The 21,666-nt window shown below is 44.0% G+C and overlaps 1 protein-coding gene across 1 annotated transcript in view; it reads left to right on the forward strand.

The window, feature by feature from the left end:
* The window catches only part of Hydin (HYDIN axonemal central pair apparatus protein), a 352,204-nt gene that overhangs the window by 59,397 nt on the left and 271,141 nt on the right, over positions 1-21,666 (forward strand). Inside the window, exons 6-7 of the mRNA XM_055621008.1 lie at positions 4,343-4,542; positions 12,271-12,395. Coding sequence (XP_055476983.1) covers positions 4,343-4,542; positions 12,271-12,395 — 325 coding nt within the window. The remainder of the gene's footprint in view (positions 1-4,342; positions 4,543-12,270; positions 12,396-21,666) is intronic.

Consider the following 21,666-nt stretch of genomic DNA (forward strand, 5'->3'; position numbering starts at 1 on the left):
GCACAGGCCAAATCCAGGATATCTGGCCAATCCCATTTTTAAACTCACTGGGATTTCTAAAGCAAGGACTTTCCTTTGGAGGGAGAATCTGAGATCAAGAAGCTACTATCTAACAAATACCGGCCATGAGCCAAGGAACTGAGCGGGTTATCCAGGGGTGCCACGGGTTTAAGTGGCCAATTTCAGTCAGATCTGGTTTCACTCTATTGCCATTTTCCCCAATACACTTAGCAGTGGAGAGAAGGGAGAGAGGAGATGGGAGGGTTTAACTACGTTGGCCTTGCCCTTGACATAGAGTTATTGGTTGGAGTTGAAGACATCGTTTCCCTCAGCTGAGTCTCCAGAGGACAGAATTCCAGCCATGTTTGCCTTCTATGGGGTGGGGGGAACTGATGTAAAAGTCAGGGTTTATCCTTTTCACCCACAGAAAGTCAAATCTTCTCTGCTAATATTTTCCTGCTGTTTTCAAGGTTTGAAGTGTGTGTGGGGTAGGTGGGGGTGGAGTGTGGGGTTCAGAAAGAAGGCCGTCCAGAGAGTGCTGTTACTGGGGTAGGCTTTCAGGATGTAGAGTGATTCGTGACTGAGTCTGTCATAGTAGAAGAGAAAGAGCTTGGAACAAATGCCCCGCCTTTGGTGACCTGGTTGCTCTGTATCTCAGGACAGGGAAAGGGATTCCATCAGCTGGGGTAATTGCTCCCAGTTCACCCAGTAAAGCAATATATAATGGCATGTTACATAAGCTAATATTATATATTATATGCCTAATCCATATTGGAGTGTGTTTTAAAGGAACTGTTCAAAAATTGTCTTGTTCTTTTCTGGATGTGGGAATCAACTAAGACGGGGGGGGGGAGCCTAATTGTGATTCCAAAACATCCCTTTACCATGTCAATCAGCCTGGTCAGCATTGCTATGTGCGTCAAACCCCTTAGAGAGCAAGACATGAGACATGCGTGCATCTAAAACTAAAATCAGAGCACCCCGGGAGGGCCCCTGAGCCTTGCTCGGCAGCACTTCTCCATGCTTTAATTAATAGTCTCCCAACTGCTTTCCAGTTTGTAATTCCCAACAACACCTTTGCTGTCTGGGCTTGAGTACCTAAGGGGGTGGGGAAAGCGAGAGCCACACCTCCTCTTTAGGACCCTGCTCTCATCCGACTAAACAGTCATGCGATTAGAGTCTAAGGGCTTTCCTAAGATCAAATACTTTGGTGTAATTTGGACTTCCTTCTGTCTGGGTGTCGTCATTCCCAAGTTTGGCTTTGCTATCTGAAAAGCAAAGTCAATTGCAAAGCTAAGAGCCCAACAACTGAACTTTCATACACTTTGATAGAACTGCTCATTAATTTTTATTGCACACGCCTACCTGAAGACTTTATGTTCACAGTCCCCCTTGCCAGGAACACCCTGTTCCTGGCTCTCTCCCGCTTTAGCTCCTTGTGCATTTCAGCTCTCCATCCAAAGGTTGCCTCCTCCGGGAGGCTCTCTTGGTTATTTCAGACTAACCTGTCCCTTCCCACAGCAGCATTTGTCTTAGTTACTTTTCTACTGTGATAAAATACCACATTCAAGGCAACTTACAGAATGGAGGGTTTGTTTGGGACTGCTGTTCCAGAGGGATAAGGCTCCGTCACAGTCACTGTCAGGGAGGCACGGCAGCAGGCGGGCACGGCCACTGGAGCAGGAATCCGAGGGCACGCATCTTAAGCATTAAGCATGACGCAGAGAGAGCAGACCATGAGCTCTCAGAGCCACCAGCGGTGGCGTACTTCTTCCAGCAAAGCCACACTATCTAAGCATCCCCAAATACCACCACCAACTTGGGGCCAAGTGTTCAGCTGCCTGGGACTATGGGAGACACTTCTGACTCTAACTACCAGAGCTCTGGGCAATGACTTTCTCAGAGCTCTCACTGTGCTCTAAACTTAACCCTGTCCTACCCCTAGGGTCATTTCTAGTATTGCCATTATTATCAGACCAACACCACGTTGACCGGTGAACACGCGTTGACCGGTCACTGCGTGGCTTTCACCCAGCACTGTGTTCAATATGTGAGGTTGATCACGACAGGTCTCATTTATGGAGAACTTCCTCCTTGACAGACACAAACTAAGTGAGCACATTAGCGCATGGTTCAGTATCGTCTATTGCCTGGGACTACTGTGGTGACCTCCTACTCGCCCATCTTTCTCTACTAAAGTCCCCTCACAGTCCAGTGTCCACATGGTTGCCAGTGCTTTTCCTAAGCTATGGGGATCAGATTCCCACACTGGTAATGCTTCCTGTCACCCTCAGGTCCTGCCACTGGCTTAGAAGATGCTCTGTGTCCTGCGCTGCCCTCCCCCACCTCTTCTAGGTCTTCTTCTCCCTCCTTGTTTCCCTCTGGCCACAGTTTGTTTCCCTCTAAGTCATGCTTCCCCCAGAGAGCCATTCAGCCACAGAGCTTCATCTCTCACTCTGGTCTTGGCTGACATGCTTCCTGTTTGTGAAGGTCCTTCATGGCATCCTTCCCACAAGTATTCTTCTAATCATACTTTATTTATTTGTAGCTTATTTGTGTATTTTTTATTCACCACTATCCAATGTTGTATTCCCAATTGCCCTTCATTCAAAAAATATTCATTAAATGTTTGCAGAGTCCAGGCTGTGAGGTAGTAGTTCTGGATGCCCAGAAATCAGTGAGTTGGGAGAGCTGAGCTTAGATGGGGCAGACAGTGAGGTCTCCGTGTGAGAGTGGACAGCTGTACATGTCCTGACAAGACGAAGGAAAAAAGCCCCAGAAGGAACCAGAAGGAAGCCAGGTTTAGATGGACCAAACATCACATGTGGAGGCCCTGAGTGGGACTGAGGGACTGTAGCTTCAGAGATGAGTGCACAGGGCAGGCAGCGATGTGGCTGGGGGAGGGGCAGAGGCCTCACTTTGGAGTCCTGGAGAGCACCCAGCCCTCAGCCTGGCTGACCTTGAGCGGAGGCACTCTCTGAACTGACTTACACCTTAACTGGATTTCTCTGGCCCTTGCATGGAAATGGACTTTGAATGAGGAGGGTCCCATTAGCCCCGGAAAAACTGTAGTGCTAGGATCAGGGTGGCAGGAAGTGTTTGCACTCAGAATATTTCTTGGAGGCAGGCTGAGCTCTCTCACATCTCTGGGATGCACCGCCTGAGGCTAGTTTGGTTTGGCCCTGGGTGGGATATCCAGGCTCTCATCCTGCAGCAGGCTAGACCAGACTTGTTCACATGACAGTAGCAGGGTCCCAAGAGCACAACTAGAAATATCAAAATCTTCTGGAAGCTTCAGTTCAAAACAGCACATGGTCCTTTCTATTGTTCAAAGCAAGAGGTTCAATGACATCCTTCACTCCTGATGGATGAGTGCAGAGCCCTATTACAAAGAACATGAATGTGAAGAGACCGTTCATCAGAATCACCAATCCAAACACATGAGTTGGAAGAATAAATAGGGTTTAGATACAGGTGTGTTCAACCTATAGCCAGTGGTTCTAATATCCCAGAATAAACTATGTGTTGGGAGAAGTTCTTCCCGGGAAGTCATAAACAAGGCCTACCCCATCTGTATGAGATCCCAACAACAAATCAGAATACAGTTCCTCCACCAGAGATAACCCGAGGAACCAATGAGTTTTTCAAGAGGAGTTACCTATAAAAGCGTAGGTAACCCCCAAACAGTGTACTGGAAAGACTTTGCTGAGCATGGATAATTTTCCCTTCTGTTAATCTTACCTAGCCTAGCTACTCCAGCTCTTCTCTGAGAGGCCTCTGAGGTCATGGGCCACACGCAATTAGGGCAGAATGTCTGGGGGAAACAGCTGGTACCTCAGATAAGGCCCAGTGACTCTCTCCAGCTCCTCCTCCTATGACAGCTCCAGCAGTCCACAAGCCTGATGGTGTTGGTTTCTTGCAAGCAGGCACCAGGGAGCCAATGAATACAGTAGCTGTTTCACACAGAAGACCATACTCTACAACACTATGAATGCACCCCAACACATTTTTACACCACAGTGTCATATTGTAATACCAAAAGTTTGAGCACCCCTTGTAGAAGGCAGACATGGGGGACTAGTAGCAATCTTTTAATCTAAAGAATACTGTTCATCATCCCCTGCCTCACCTCCCAACCATCAGAGAAACGTGACCTCCAAGCTCCTATACTGGCTTACGGGTTTTGACCCTAGACCTGCCCTCCTCTCAGCAAGAAGAATGCCAGTGAAAGACAGCACACCTCCGCTTGCACAATGCCTGCCATGATCCCTAGCTTTCCTTTCACAGCGACCTTGACCATGCTGGTGTTCCCACAGATAATGGCTGTGCCCTTCCCTGGCAGGATTACGCCCACATGCTGACCTGTATCACTGAGAGAGAAAAGTTTGTTGTGCCCATCAAAGCTAGAGGAGCTCGAGCCATCCTGGACTTTCCCGATGAGCTGAATTTTTCCACTTGCCCTGTGAAATACAGCACTCAGAAGATTCTGCTGGTCCGAAACATTGGCAACAAAGACTCTGTGTTCCGCCTCAAAACTCAAAGGTACGCATTCCTGCAGCTCTTACCTTTGATTGATTACAGCTAACTCTGGCTGGCACAAGTAATTTGCTGGAATAGCATTGGGGGTGGTGTTGCTGGTTACAGCGTCAGCTGTGCAGCTAGGAGACCGAGTTGACGAAGATCAGACTGTGTCTTCTTCCTGAAGGAACTGAACAGTTCAGGCTTACCATATTTCTTACCAAATTTTACCTTCTTAATACATAGAATCACCCATGGGGATTTACAGACTTCTTGACCAAGAATTCTTTTGGCTAGGTTAGTTTGCTTTGGATGATGTACCAGATTATCATACATTTAGTGACTTCGAACAATATAAGTTGATAATCTCAACATTGCAGCAGATGTCAGCAAGCCATATCCTTTCTGGAGGCCTGCAAGGAGAACAGACTCCTTAGGCCTCCTCAGAAAGCAGCCTCCATCCCTGGACCAAATCCCCAAGCAGACTTCCTTGGGGGTCTCAGACCTATCTTCCTAAGGAGTCTTATACCAACCCCCCAAAAAAGGAATCTGACTTTGATAATTTTTAGGGGTTGCAGAAAATTTCACATCATGTGATTTAGTTCAGCATAGCAAAAATTACAAGGAGCATGGAAGGGCTAGGTATCTGTCAAGTCACAGGACACACTGTTTCACTCTGTCCCAGAGAGAGCTTCAGGAAGTCGTGGCATGGTTCAGATTATGGGATTGGACTTAAAGGTACAAGCCCATGTTCCAACAATACTTAGTACCTCTGTCTATGAAATGTTACATGGTGAGAAGGGACTGAGTTCATAGGTGCAGATAAGACTGCTAATTAGCTGATCTTAACATGGGACAGAGTCAGGCCCTGTGTGGTAGCACACACCTTGAACCCATCAGTTAGGAGGAAGAGGCAGACAGATCTCTGTGAGTTCCAGGGCAGTCAAGGCTATGTAGAGAGACTGTGTCTCAAAACAAACAAACAAACAAACAAACAAACAAACAAAATGGGACAGATCAACCTAGGTTCACCGGGTAGGCCCAAAGTAACTTCCAGAATTCCTGAAAAATAGAGCAGAGTTCAGAGTTAACATTTGCATGGAGAACTCAGCCTGATACTACTGGCTTTGAAGATGAGAAAACTATGTGAGAGAGGTTGTGTCAAGGACAGAAGGGTAATAGGTGATGGAGTTTGCTTTTAATCTGGAATTTTATTGAGTTTCTACAGTGTTCTAGACCCTGTGGAATAATGTAAAGTGAGGCTGTCTCTGCTCTCAAGGGACTTTCCTAAAGCAAACCTGGTAACCTGCTTTAATCCCTGGAACCTATCTAGATGCGGTTGGAGAACATTTAATTCTACATAGCTGTCCTCTGGCCTCCACATGAATACCATGGCATACATGAACACAAATATACACTAGTAATAATAAGCAAACAAATAAATATTTTAAAGACGAAAAAGAACCATTTTTTATGGGCATATGGATGGTGTTTGAGGGGTTGGGAAGATGGCTTCAGGGTTTGAAATGTGTGTCCCTCTTGCAGAGGACCAGGTTTCGGTTCCCAGTACCCACTTTGGGTAATCACCACCACCTGAAACTGCAGATCTAGGGTGTCACAATGCTTCCTTCCGGTCTCTGTGGACACTGTACTTACACGCACACACTATTCTTCCCTCAACGTGCATATTCACACAATTTGAAATAAGTGTGAAAATGGTGGTTATCTGTGTGTGTGGGGGGGTGGGAGTCTTAAAAGCAATGGTGACCCAGAGAAGAGGCAGGACATCAGGTGTTTTCCTGCGACTCACGCTTTGAGAGCTCATTTTTAGAAGGGCTTTCCTTGTAGAATCCTCTTCCTGCTTGAAGGATGCGTCTCTCCTGAGGAGCTGTTTACCTCCACAGAGCTGCATCCACCTTTAGCTCCATTACTTTCTTCTGGCCCCTATTGGCTTCTGCACGTTCATGGTGCAATATAAACTCCTGCAGGCACACACATACACATATCAATAAAATATTTAAAACTCAGCCTATTGATATTTTTATCTGTAAGGAAGTCACCCACTATGAAAAAAACAAATGCAGACAGATTATCTTCCTGGACTGGTTGGCTAACTCTTACGTTTTTCACCTACCAATTCCTTATGTATTAGATACATGTAAATGCCAAGCCAAACAAAACAAAACAAACCCCTCATTCAACAGTGTAATGTTGCTGAAAAAGAGTTACAACATTTCCATTCATTTAACCATTTAACTTGAACAAACCATCCTATTTTCTTAACATAGTAATTCTGGGTTAAAATGCGGAGTAAAGTCAGTGACCAATGGAGAATCATGGGCATTAGAGATGCTGGTCCAACATTCCCACTTTACAGCTGAAGGTTTTCTTCACTGTGTGGGCCATGGCCTTCCTAGCCTCCTGCATCATTAGATTCCACTGTGTCTGTTGCCAGAGGGAGACTAGAGGACAGTATGAAGGGCACTGGGGTGTTTCTACTCCCTCTCCATCTTCATCTGAGACCCATCTCCACGCTGGTCCCAGCTACCATCAGATTGGCCTGCTATGGTTCCAGCTTCTCCTGGCTCCAAGAGCTGATAGCACTGCTTCCTCCTTCCTTTCGCTTCCAGCAGTTAAGGACCGGAATATCTTAACTGCTGTTAGCCATCCCTCACTCTGTTAAGGTGGGTTTCTCTGTGTGCCCATCTTTTGTATAGCCAAGTCTCTCGAATCCTCACTTTGAAAATTCTTCTTCACATTCTTTATGAAATTGTAGCTTCATGCCCTTCCACAAACCTGATGATTTGCAACCTCATTGCCAGGGCTGTGAACTGCCCCAAATCTTTCCAGCAATCCCTTGTCTGAATTAGCTACAGTTGGCTTCTGTTGTTTGCAACTGAGACTCCTCTTGACTTCAGAGAGCAGAGCCGTGCTTGGGTTTGTAATTGTTGTTGGATCCTTGGATCCGACTCTCTGCAGAGATCCCCAGTAGGGGGTCCTTTCTAAAAACCACTCAGGTGTTTCTGGCCCCCCAGACAGAGTGTCCCTGTCAATAGATACAATAGAGGTGGGAGGGGGTGGCTGTTGGGGACTATCAAAAGCCTCACCTCTTTGTCTGAACACTTTCAGGTACAGGATACAATGAGAAACAGTATCTTATGGGAAATTCTATTTAAAAACAGATCTTGCTCTTTTTCTCATTTACATGATGATTTAACTCATTTCTAAGATGATTAGCTTTATATAAATGATAAAAAGAAGACTTTCCTCATGCATCTGTGAGCTTCTCAGATATAAGAGTTGTATCTGACTCTTTCGTCTGTATGTGCTCAGCATCTAGCAAATGTCTAGAATAAATAAGTGCTCAATAAATGTTTATAGGATGCCTGCCCGACAATATATCTCACAGGCAAAGCTGCTATTGTAAACCTCCACAATAACTTAAACTAAAAATACATGTTCCAAAGACTATAAAAGGAGCATAATGGCTTCCGCACTAATATAAGGAGCTGCGTGTGCTATAAAATAGAGAGAGAACATAAACAATTACCATTCAGCTTTATTACAAATTTGACCTAGAACTCTAGCAGGTCACACAATAACTTTGGCTCTTAAAGTGGGATTAATACTGGGAAGTGGAGGAGAAAAGATTGAGAAGCAATTTAAAGACCAAAAGCTCAAGTTAGAAGCAAAATAGCTCAACCATGGGGAGAAAAGGTACTATTTAATATACCAAGGCCAGATTCATGGGTTTTCACAAGACCATAATTAAGAATCTGATATAAATGATGGTGTCCTATCAAAACCAAACAGTTGAATAGACAGAACCTGCCTTGGGCCCCGGAGGATTACCGCTTCTCACTTTCTTTGTAAGAGTGTTTCCTGACATTGGATGTTTTGCAGGCAGTTCAGCCTGAAGGCCTCTAGGAAAATGAAGTGCAAAATCAAATTACGGGCAGTGTTTAAGCACAACCACCTAACACACTCTGCCCAATTAGCATCTGATTTATTGAGAGAGCTTGGGCAGCTCCAAGAGGCAAAGGCGATCCCAGGTGACTCCTCTCACTGCTGAAGAAGTTCAGTGTAATCTAAAACCAATAATTAACAGGCAGTGAAAGTATCCATTACTGCTCTATAGAATTTGGACTCCTGCAGGTCCCAGAGACCTGACCCTGGTGTCACCTTCTATATAGGAGATCAGCTGAGGCTCTGAGATAAGATATCCTCCAAGTCATTTATTTCAAAATGTTCTTTTGCTACTGAGATGTATTTGAGAGGAAACTGAAAGTGCAGGGGGTACAAAAGAAGATAGCATCAGGGAAAGAGCCAAAGCTAGAAGTCACTGTCATGTTATTCTCAAAGCCAGGAACCTGGGCCCCTCTGGAGTCAGGGTCTTACAGAGCCTGAAGGGAGGACCTCAGACTGGAAGACTCATCATTTTTGGCTTCTGAGTGTTTACTCCTTTTCTATTCCAAGACATTATAAAAATTAATGAATGATGGCAAATGTTTTCTTGGCCTTTGCAATTTGACTGTGGGCTAAGGAGTGCAGCTCAGTTCAGAGTGCTAGTCTAGCACGTGCAAAGGCCCGGGGTTTGACTCCCTCAGTATTTTATTGTAATCCCATCTAGCCACCTGTTTTGTATGGTCCTCTGGTTAAAGGGTGGTATGGGTGACAGAGACATAGATATCAGTACACACACAGGACTCCCACATGCAGAAGAGGCTTGGGGTGGACAGAAAGTACCAGCCTGGTGGCAAATCTCACTCCCAACCCCATTTCTGCCTGGGTTGGACAACCATACACATCTTACTCACTCTTGGGGGGGGGGGGGCACCTATTTTGTCAAGTTTAAAAGTCAAATGGTTACCTGCTTACCCAAGGTGTTTTGAACGTGTTAGAAGTTTGGTGTGTGTAGAACAGCTCCATGACAGAATGCGTGCCCCAGCCAGGCCCTTCTACCTGGTCCTTCCTGCTTCCTGCTTCTGCTTGCAGTTAATCCTGCACTGGAATTCACATTCGTGGCTTCTTCTCTCGGTGGGTAAGAACTCCCCCGAGGAAAGGAGGAAACTGGAATTTTCAGGAACAATACCCTCCAAGCAGACCAACTCAGCGGTTGCAGTCTTCTCTTTGACTTCGAATCTGAGCCGTGATGAGTGATGGCCAAAGGGGTATTACATGAGGGAAGTGGTACATTTTTGGACAGGATCCTGGCAGTCCCGGTTGTCCATTTAGGAGGCGCTGTCTGTTTGGACAAGCAGGAGCAGTGCTTGGGGGACTGTGTAGGTGAAGGGAGCAAAGCTTCCTACCTACCCCACCCCAGCTGGGAGTGTGACAGGTGTACAGGAGACTAGGCACATATGAATGTGTGTAAGCAGGACGCAAAAGCCTGGGCAGGAGCAGATCGTATGGGACTTTGAATATTGCAGGTTTGACCTTTATTGCGCAGATCACAAGGACCAGTAATGGTGTTTAAGCAGGAGACTAACGGAATGTGGTGCGTGTGTGTGTGTGTGTGTTCGTGTGTTCGTGCGCGCCTGTGTGTTACCAGCTCCCCAGAGCTGAATGAAGGTGAAAGGGGCAGTGATAAAAGTCTGAACTTAAGAAAACAGCTGAGTGTATCTTTCCATTCCTCTTCCAGCATCGCTGGAATGCTGGTGAAGATAAAATAACAGTAACAGTGGACATTTGTACAAGACCCCACGCGCCAGACATCATCCCAAAACTTTACCTGTATTGACCCCCCTACTCCACGCTGTAACCTTATCAGGCAGGTGCTGCCTTGACCCATTTCCTAGATAAGAAAACCGATTTAAATAACTCGAGCTCACTCAGAGGTCAGTTTAGAAGCAGACGACTCTGGGGTACCCTACAGTGATGCCAACGGCTCCCTGCAGAGCTGGTATCATGAGAACCAGAAAAGGAGAGAGAAAGGAAGATCAAGGAATGGAAGAAGAGATCCAAACGGGGGTGGGGAGTGGGGACAGCAGAGAAAGCAAAGAGGTATTATCACTGGAGGCCACAGAGGTCCTAGTGAATGATCTCAGGTACCACCTAATGCGACTCTTGTGTCTGCTCTGTACCCTCCTGGCAGAAAGCTTAGGTCCTCAGAAACTGAGTTCATTATCTACAGGCAGATTGAAGGGGTGATGATTCTAAACGCTGTCATCTTAGAAGTAAGTACTCAGAAACAGCTTAGCCTGTCAGCCACACTGCCCAACACATGACTTTGAAAAATTAGCAATTTAAAGATGTGAACTAGATCATGAAAATAATTAAATGGGTTGGATTTCCGGTTTAGAAGGAAGAGCTCCATGCGTTGTTCAAAGTGTTTGTTGATTGGGTCCCCTTGCGATTTTCTTCCAGGATAGGAAAGTGAAGCTATCTCCCACTGCTCAGAAGCACCCCGTGTCTCCAGTTTTATATTCAAGATGCAGAGCTTGCTCTATTTCCCTTCACCTTCTGTGCTGGTCTCCCTCTTCCTCTGCGCATGCCCAGGAAGCTGACCTCTGTGACGGCGATCAGTTGGCCTTTTGGCTTCTGGTTGGATTCAGCCAACGTGGGGGGGGGGGGGGGTCGTAGGGTCAGTTACTTTTCATGAAACCATCACAAAACACCTGCCAGAGATAACTTAAGCAAGGAAGAACTGACATTGCCTCAAGTCTTTAATGGCAGAGAGGGAAGGGAGGAGCAAGACTCTTCTTGTTTGTTTTGTTTTGTTTTTCGAGACAGGGTTTCTCTGTGTAGCCTTAGCTGTCCTGAACTCACTTTGTAGACCAGGCTGGCCTCGAACTCACAGAGATCTGCCTGCCTCTGCCTCCCCGAGTCCTGGGATTACAGGTGTGCGCCACAGCACCCGGCTCAGAGCACCGCGGCGGACAAGCCTTGCTGGCCTCTTCCTTCTCTCCTCTTTCTTCCACTGGGTCCCTAGGCCGTGGGATAGTGCCGCCTGCCGGTAGACCAGGGCTTCGGCTTTTAGTCAAGCCTCTGCGGAAGCACGCTCACAGACTTACCTAGAAGTGTGCCTCAGTAGTCTGCTCCGTGATTTAAAGCTGAAGTCAACTTGGCAATGAGAGTAACCATCGTGGTGTCGTCTGCTCCGCTGTCACTGCCCAGCTTCCTAGGCCGACTGCCTCCTTTAGCTCCCCAGGCAGCCTTCTCTTGGAGTTCCTCTTCAGGTCTCTAAGGCCCCCCACCCCTTTTTCATGACTTCTTGGGCCTATAGATGGTAGCAACTGTTAAGCACCCTCAGATCTTGCCTCATCTCTTGAAGTTCTCTACACTCTTGCCATTTTCTTACAATAGAACCTTGTTAAGTGTTCCTAGTAGGAATGCGCCATCACTTTCCTTTCGGAACTCTGATAGTTTTCCACTATTAAGAGCCTCTCGCCTCTGAGCTCCCACTGTACTTGACTTTAACCCTCTGAAGGCAGTATTCTTTTACAAACAACAGTATTTGCACACAGGTTGCCGTCTATCTAGCCGTCACTGCAATCCCAGAGTCTTGAGGGCAGGCTTTATCCATTTTATCCCCAGCAGGAACGCCGCACGAATGAAAAAGAACTGAAAGATAACAATGCAAGCAGGAACACGGCTGGTCCTGTTCAGCCTCGTGCCTTGATGACCTACTACTGTCATCTTGACATTAAAGCAACTTCTTTCACATCAGGGGAAAAAGATCACGCAGCTCTTGTGGACCGGGAACCTGGAGGTGAGCTGTCTACTCTGACAGTGTCTGCGCGTGTCTTGCAGGCCTTTCTCAATTGAGCCAGCGGTCGCCATTCTCAACATGGGCGAGTCCATGCAGCTGGAAGTTGACTATGAGCCTCAGACGGTGGGCGATCACAGCGAAAAACTCATCGTGGCTTACGATACAGGTATGCCTCGATTTTTGTTTTGTTTTGTTTTTCCTTTTGACTTTGTTCTACATACTACGAAATGGCAAATGGAGAAATGAGGACGCTGAGATGTGTTAGGGTGGCATGAGCGCGGATTAAGATCCGAAAAGTAAAGAGCCCAAAATATGAATGTTTCTAGCAGAAGTGATGCCAAGTCTCATAGAATCCCCAGCTAATCAATTGGCTGCCCCACACCGAAAGCCCGAGGAACTCAGGATACAGGAGGGAGCCTACACCCAGAACTTACAATGGCAGTGGAGGTTCTTTGTGTGTTTACGAAAACTTGAAGGTAATGTTCACCCCATGTGCTTTCCATTTGATGTGTGGCCGCATTTTGTCTTGCATTTTTAAATGTATGTAAATCCCAGTTCAAAATATTCTTGCATGTCCCCGCTACTTAAGATCCCGTGGCCTTGCATCAAGCAAGTTTTGTCCTTAATATCTCACATAAATCCTAGACTGTATCTGTTGCCAATAACATTTCCTTGATGGCCACATCCCACAAATCATCATGAAAATTACATTGATTTTTTTCTAATATTTAACTTACAGCCACATCAACTGCTGTCTTTTGAAGTACGCAGAGGGCACGGTAGAGCGAAAATAGAAGGGCACAGCCAGAGTGTGAAGCTAGCCATGATATTTAGGTCACAGGTCGGAGATGCTGGCTTTGTACATTTGCGTCAGAGCAAGGCGTCCTTTTCTTACTACCTGTGGTTGAGTGATCCTGACTCTTCCTTGGCCAGCATCAAATCATCACGCAGCCAGTGGCATGGCAGTACTCCTTGCCGGTTTCTGTCAGCAGTAATTCTCTGGCAGCAGCTCGAGAGACCTAAATTTGAACTAGCTTAAACAAAAGAGGAATCTTTGGACCTACATAAGTAAAAACACTTCTCTTACCACATGAGGACGTCCCTTTCCAAAGCATCTGGGCCATTTTACATGAAGTCCGCCAGCAAAGGCTGAGCATTCCAGCTGCTTCCCTTCTTAACATGGAGTGACGGACGTTGTATTGACTTCAGATCCATTAGGAGTGGAAAGTGGGGTCAGACAGTGGTTTTAGTTCTCATCTCTCTAATTTATGACGTGAGCCGTCTTTTCATACATAACTCACCATCCCTATATCTTTTGTTTGTTTAAATCTTTTGCTTGTTTATTTTTCTTGTATTGTTCATTTGTAAGTAACCTTTCTAAGTGAACACTATAAATACTACTTACTTCTCAGAAAGATGTCTTTCTCCCGGTCCTATAGCATACCTTTTATTTCTCCAATGACAGCTCTTGATGAGCAGTGATTTTTAACTGTAATACAACCTGTTACCATTTTGTTTTTCTTTTAAAATATTTTTTTTTAATTTTTTATTAATTACACTTTATTCATTTTGTATCCCCCCATAAGCCCCTCCCTCCTCCCCTCCCGATCCCACCCTCCCTCCCCTTTCTGCATGCATGCCACTCCCCAAGTCCGCTGATAAGGGAGGTTCTCCTCTCCTTTCTGATCTTAATCTATCAGTTCTCATCAAAAGTGGCTGCATTGTCCTCTACTGTGGCCTGGTAAGGCTGCTCCCCCATCAGGGGGAGGTGATCAACGAGCAGGCCAATCAGATTATGTCAGAGGCAGTCCCTCTTCCCATCACTATGTAAACCACTTGGATGAACTGCCATGGGCTACATCTGTGCAGGGGTTCTAGGTTATCTCCACAAATAGTCCTTGGTTGGAGTATGAGTCTCTGGGAAGTTCCCTGTGTTCAAATTATCTTGTTCTGTTGCTCTCCTTGTGGAGTTCCCGTCCCCTCCAGCTCTTACTATTTCCCACTTCTTACAGAAAATTCCATTCACTCTTCCCATCAGTTGGCCATCAGGCTCAGCATCTGCTTTGACAGTCTGTCAGGAAACAACCTTGGAACCTGCCACAGAGGGCCTCTGAAAGCCTCTGCAGTATAGACTGTTAAATTTTTCGTTTTCACCTTGCTTAGAAGTCAGCCTTTGCTGCTCTATGGTCATGAATATATTCCAAGTTGATGTCTAGAAGCAATATAGTTTTAGTTCCTGTGCTTCAGCCAAAGGTTTGACTTAATGGCGTGTGAGAGACCAGGAATCACTGTCTTTTCTTATCAGTTTCCGCCATTCCTTTTACCTCATTCTTCATCACTGTTCACTAGTGGACACTCTACGTGATTAGAACAATTTCCTTCACTCCCTGGGTTTTTTATGAGTTTCATCCTTGGGTGGTTGTTTGAATCTATCAAATGCCTTCATTGACTTATCAAAGATTATGTGCTCTTTATCCTTCTGATGTGACAATTGATTGAACATGCTGCTTTCTAGTATAAATACAATTTTTAAATTTTGATAAATTTGCTAATATTTTGTTTGGGGTGGTGTTCAAATTTGTGAGAAAAATTATCCTTTAATTTTGTTTTTACATAATAGCTACCTCAGGTTTTGGTCTGATGAAACAAATTGCTCTTTAAAAAAAAATACAAGTTGAGAGCTGGGCATGGTGGCACATGCCTTTAGTCCCAGCACTCAGGAGGCAGAGGCAGGTGGATCTCTGTGAGTTCGAGACCAACCTGGTCTACAAGGGAGTCCAGGACAACCAGGGCTATTATTACATGGAGAAACTGTTTCGAAAAACCAAAAAGCAAGTTGAAGGTTACTAGGAATTATTATCTTCTTTTATTCTTTGGGAAAGTCCTTTTTAAACATCTGTATTGTTACTTCCTTAAGTGGTTAAGAATTTTTTTTTTTTTTTTTTTTTTGTTCAAGCCGGGCTTTGATTTTCAAAAGAGATGCATATTTTTAATTACTCACTGTTTTTTTCAAAACAAATTTTAAGGAATATTTTGTCATATAATTTTAAGTCTTAAATTCCAAGCACAGAATTGTTCAGAACCGCCACTCATGGTCTTTGTGGTACTGGCAGGCCCACTGACACTCCTCCTCTTTCCTAGTTAAAATCTCTATCGTTGTGGCATCATCAATTTGATTCGCTTACTCAGAGGGCCAATTTTTAGTTAAATTCCTTTATTGTTCACCTGTTCACATTTTCCAAACCTTATTTATTTTTCTTCTTTATTATTTTCCCAGACTTTATTTCTCGTGGCTGTTCTCAATCTTAGGGAGAATGCTTAGAGCGATGACTCTTAACATTTTAAATATCTATACTTAAGACAAAAATCTTTTATCTAAATTTTTCTTTATCATCAATGCATATATTTTAGTATGCTTCATTTCCCTTAAAACTAAAGGATTTAAATTTTTCTGTTTTTAGTTTTTCTTGGACCCAAAAATTATTTAGCCAAACATTGAGTAATAGTCAAACTCTTGGAAATTATATAGCTAGTTGTTTGTTTGTTTTTTATTTTTGCCTTTAATTCTACCAGTGACAGAAAATAAATTCAATATGATTTTAGGCCTGGAAATCAGTTGAGACTAACATTATGGCCCAGAATATGTTCAAGCTTGGTAAATGTTCCCTGTAACTCGAGAAGGTTACGCATTCCGTAAATGGCGATGAGGTCAAGTTTACAAATAATCAAGCCGTTTGGTCTATAGCTCTACTAACTTCTTATCCGTTTTGGACAGATGGTGAAAGTTATTTAAAATTCACAAGTATAATTCTGGATTCAGCATTTCAATTTCTGTGCTATCAATTTTCATTTTGGCATTTGGAAATTATAATACTTGGTATGCATACATGCAGTATTAATGTAACTCTCTGTTGAATTAGCAGTTTAGCATTATGAAATTCCTTAATGGCAGTGAGAGTCCTGACATTACGATGCACTTGGTCTGACATTTGTGCGGTAGAAAAGCTTCCTTTTTTGATTAATGTGGGCATGCAAGACTCTTTTTGTCCTTTTATCTCAACTTTTCTCTGTCTTCTTATTTAAAGTTTGACATTTAAAAGAAACAATCCCCAGGTAGAAATTTTTTTTAAGTGACTCTGAAAATTGTCCTCTTGTCTTTATTTCATTATTAAATTGTTCCATTTGGTCCTTTTATGCCTAGTGAGATCCCTGACACCTGACACACCTGGGACAAAGTTGCTGACTACTCTTATTCCGAGTACTGTGGGGAATGATTAATTGAATTTTAACCACGGCCTTCCTGTTATTAGCTGTTGGTGTCAATAGCGAGTGACATTTAGAAATGAGTGCCTATAAACTCAATCAATGATCAATTTTTCCCACTTTGATGTCCATGTCTTTGTAAGATAACATGTTTGATTTTGTCAGTCCATAAAAACCAATGGAAGGAAAAAAAAAAGTGTCCTAAAAATTACCTTTGGGTCACTATGTGCAAGATTTTAAGCCAGGGGTCTGAAAAGGAATAACCTGTGCTTTTGTCCTCACAAAATTATTAGATTTTTTTTAACTTACTTTTAAAATACTGCACATTTTATTTTAACTCATCCTTGTAATGTATTTAAATACATCATCATAAAGTGCTCCAATGTAGAGGCATAATTTATAAGTAACTACATCTTAATATGTTGCATTATATTTTAGAAAAGTTTTGTTGGGATTTGAGATTAGCCATTTTAGATTATTCACATGCTAGAGTCAAAACTTGAAAGGCCAGGCGTACTGTCACCCAGTCACCGTCTGACGTGGTCTCAGTCAGCCTAACCCACTCACAGTCTAACCCACTCACAGTCTAACTGTAGTCGTAGCCTAATCCCGTCTGGATTTTAAGAGGGGAAACTGAAATGGTATGTAATTGAGTGGCTTCCTGAAAGACACATATTCTATCCAACCCCCAATTAGAACTCAGATATAGCCTCTGAGCCCCAAGAACTGTTTTTTACACCCAAGGATGTCTCCTTATTAATGTACCTATCTCATTAATGTACAAGTATTTTCCGAATTTGAAATGCAATCCATTTTCACAGAGGGCCTGAATTCCAGTTTCCCTACTGTAGAAGTATTTGAAATGACACCCACGCTTACACTGATATAGGTGCACTGAAAGAAAAGTAGTTTGAACCACAATGAATGTTTTGTGTATTAAAACTTAGCTAATCTTGGAAACATTAACGTCCATACCCTGAAGTGCTTCTGCCAACTGTGATAAATGAATAATTTTCTGAAGACTGAAGACAGTATTGGTGGCATAAAATGGACTGCTGATAAGAACATGCTTTCATCTTTATTGTAGGTTATCAATGTCCAGAACCTTCCATTGGGGTAAAGCAGTAATGATTGCCTCCACACATAAAATCATGGGCCCCTTCCAGTCAGCCGTGATCTCTGTCTTCCCATGTCACCAAATAAGCATCAGGCTGAGCTCTCTGCAGCTGCATGAAGTGTGGCTTGATTTCAGGAAGGACGTTTAATATTGGCTATAGAGGAATGTCTTTTCTTTATGCTTCCTCAAACAATGCTCTAGGAGAAAGCTCACTGACTTCTCCTCAGCGGGAAGTGCTCAGTTATGTTTCTAACAGTTATGTCTGTCTTGTCAGCTGTGTTGTTCCCCTGGACGTGTTCTTGATAAACCATAGCTCCATTTCTTTGCCTTTTATGACAGGAGTTTGAACCAATACCCTGGTACTTAAGGAGAGTCAAATATAGTGCCTCACCAAGACCTAGTATTTGCTTGCTCACATTTTCCTCAACCAGAATTCTCCCCTTCCCGCTTCCTCCCTCTTTGTTCCCCAAGTATTAATGTATGGTAAAATTAAGTTAGCTTAGGCAGCTGGGATTTCTCAGATAGGATTAAGTTACCTTTAACTCCTGCAGAAGAGATTGCACGTTGAACTTCTCAAAAGTTATATTGATGAGAACAAGACAAAGTGAGCTGCCCATGGTGCCCCCTGCCACTTGGGAGGCACACGGGACAATAGTGAGTTCAAGGCCAGCTAGGCTCCCTCTTATTTCTAAACCAGGGCGACTGTGACAGAAACAAATCAACTTGTGTAATAGTGTCCATCTCATGTCTGACAAGCCCTCGTCTGCTGCAGCTAGCCACTACCTCTGGCTTTTCTGAGCTGGTCCCTGAGCCTGGGGGTGGGGGTGGGGGTAGGGGTGGGGCCATGTGGTATAGATTCTCATTTAAACCTTCACTATCTCTTATTCTCTGCATCACCTGTGGTGATTTTCTGTGTCAATTGCCAGCCCCAGTTGAGGAGCCATTGGCACTGATGGCCTCTAGGGATCAGGAAAAAGAGTCCTTTTTTTTTTTTTTTTTTTTTTTTTTTTTTTTCCCAGAGATGCAGCCTCTAAAAGGCTACCCAGGCTCCAGTATGTAGAGGAATTTTAATTCAGCAACATGGCTACTCTGGCGAGAGATCACATCCTAGGTCTGTGTGATCTGGATGGAATACACATACTCCTTTAGTACATACCTTTAATCCCAAACAATGACATCTAATCACTGGACAGACTAAGTGATGAATCAGAGAAAGATTTGACAGAATGAGTTAGCGGTAGCATACACTCAACTCTCATGAGAAGAGACAGGAAAAAGCGGCTCTTTAAGAGCAGTGCAGGAAGTAGGGGGAGGGGAGTTGAGTTAGGTGTATTCAGTTGAGTACACTTGGGTTCAGTTGAGTTTGTGCAGTTCTGTTTGGTTTGTACAGTCAGTTCAGTCACTGCACTTCAGTCCATGGAGTTCAAGGTAGTTTTCCCAAGCAGAACAATCAGTCAGAAGTCGAGAGAATCCAGTTTGAATCAGTCAGGCTGGAGAGGCGTTTGATCCAGGAGTTTGAGTTAAGCCAGCCAGCGTTCAGAAAGAGTTAGAAAGGGTGAATTTATTTAGCAGTAAGTCTCGGAGGCTGAAAACATTCTAGACCTATGTTAGCAGACAAAGGCTGGAAGCTGAGGCTGGTGAGGTCCTGGCTGGCAGAAGATTAGATTATAGGGAGGCTAGAAGCTTCCAAGCCCAGGCCTATGGATTAGTTAGGTAGAAACGCTCTGGGCTCAGCCCAAGCCATGTATTAGTAAATCTTGGGTACAGCGCTCATCTCATCCGCTCTTCTGAGGAAATAAAAAACATTTACACCAGTATCTGCCCTACACCTATCTATTTACCAGCAGTACTAAGAGGACTCAGTGAATTTTAAAAAATGAGCACATGATGTTGGGAAGGAGAAGCAGTAGGAGGGGAGCTGGGAGGAAGGGGACGGAGAGAGGATTTGATCAAAACATGTTTTATACATGTATGAAAGCCTCTGATTTATGTCAATAAAGCTGAGAAATAGGAACAACACATGACTCTAGCAGGGCAAATAAATGGCTCAGCTGCTTAAGTCCTGAAATTTTCAGCTGAGTGTTAAGAAACTTCATATAATCTAAGGGCTTCCTAGAGACTAATGTAAAGAAGTATAAAGAAAAGTCATTTATCAGTAGCCGGAATTAAATGTCCTTCCTGAGATTAGTATTCACAAAACAACTTCATCTTATATAAAAAAAGACATCTTTACCGAACGTTCAGTTACTTGGATGAGCCAAAGAAATAAGAATCAATGCCTGGTGAGATTGTTGTCACATAAAGGTGACATTAACCACTGGCAGACTCGGGAAATGGAGCTATGGGCTTACTCAGCATTATCTCCTATTGCAGAGGAGACATTTCAGGGCAGGGGCCAGATGTTGGAAGGTAGGCTTCCCCATCCTCTGCAAACGCAAGAGGATGGATTATTATTAGATACACAAGCATATCTAACAATCATACTGCTAGTTCTTCACAGGGTAGTTTATCAACCATTTGCATGTTTTACTTTGGCATACTTTCTAAAGCTATAAAGGATTTCTTTTTTATGCCTGTTAAAGCTGAGGGAGGAATACTGGAAAATAATAGGGTGAGCAAGTGGAGCAGCTAAATAACCTCTGCCCTGTGTTATTCACACAAACTTACCTGCATGAATTTTCTTCCATTGCGTGACTGTCATAATTATGGTACACCATTATTATCAGAATGTTTAAAAACCTAAGCGTAAAAGAAGCAAATACTTTTACATGGCTGAAGAGTCGAGGAAGACCTCTCAGACCTAGTTTTCCTTCCCCTATGCCTTATTTCATAATTTAGGATAGGAATCTTTGGCTGTTGGGATGTTTTTTTGGTGAAGATTCTTATATCATTAGGTGTTAGCCTTTGAAGGGACCTTAGAGGACTTCACCCCAGGAACAGAGAGGGGCCTAGAGCCTTGTATATGCTAGACAAGCAAAGCCTGACACTGAGCTTTCTTTCCAGCCTAGAGGTTTTTTTTTCTGAGATTATTATAATAATTACATCATTACATCATTCCTCTACTTCCCTTTCCTCCCTCCAAGCCCTCCTGTATACCCCTCTTCCTCTCAAATTTATGGCCTTCCCCCCCTTAATTATTGTTACATGCATGTGTGTGTGTATGTACGAGTATGCATATACATTTCTAAATATAACCTGCTCAGTCAGTATAATACTGCTTGTGTGTATGGTTTCAGGGTTGGCCATTTTGCATTGCATAGCCAATCATTTGCTCTTCTCTGGGGAAGACTGTTTCTCCTTAGTTGCCTGTAGTTGCCTGTACGGTTGAGGCTTCAAGGTCTCTCTCCTGTCCATGTGAGCATGTCTACTCTTGTCCTAGTTCAGTTCCTCTTTAGGCAGTCATGCTGGTGAGGCGTTATGGGTGCAGCTTCTGAAATTACCAGGAGACACAGTCTCAAACTCCCTGATCCTCTGGATTTTACAGTCTTTCCACCCCTTCTTCCCTGGTGTTCTCCAAACCTTAGCTATGGAGGTTGTTTTATAAGTGTATCCACTAGGACTTGACTCCGGCATTTTGATTGGTTATGGTTTTATGTAATAGTCTCTATCTCATGTAAAAAGACGTCTCCTGGATGAAGAGTGAGGACTACACACATCTGTGGGTATAAAGACAAATATTTAGGATACAATTAGGGATTTTGCTCGTTTAGTAAAATGGCAGTTGTAGATTCCCCTCAAGATCTATGGCTTTACTAGTCCTGATTTCCCTCTTGTTGAGAATCTCTTAAGTCTAATTAGAGAGCTGCTGGCCACCACTAATGTGTGCACGCCACAGCTTTACACCCAGGGTTATTGTGCTATGCTGGGCATTGCTGTGGTTCGCAGATGCCGTAGCCGGGTAGGACTGCTGTTTGTTTCCCTCCTTTGGAGGGTGGCAGGAGCCTCCTGGCACCATAAAAGCTAGTCCTCAGGGACAAGGCATTGAGGTCAGTTTCAGCTGGGGGGGTGGGGGGGTGGGGGCTTGGGCCCTGTATCTGAAGCACGTGGTGTCTTTAAC

Source organism: Psammomys obesus, unplaced genomic scaffold, assembly GCF_907164565.1.
Source record: "Psammomys obesus unplaced genomic scaffold, mPsaObe1.curated_primary_1811, whole genome shotgun sequence".
Lineage (NCBI taxonomy): Eukaryota > Metazoa > Chordata > Mammalia > Rodentia > Muridae > Psammomys > Psammomys obesus.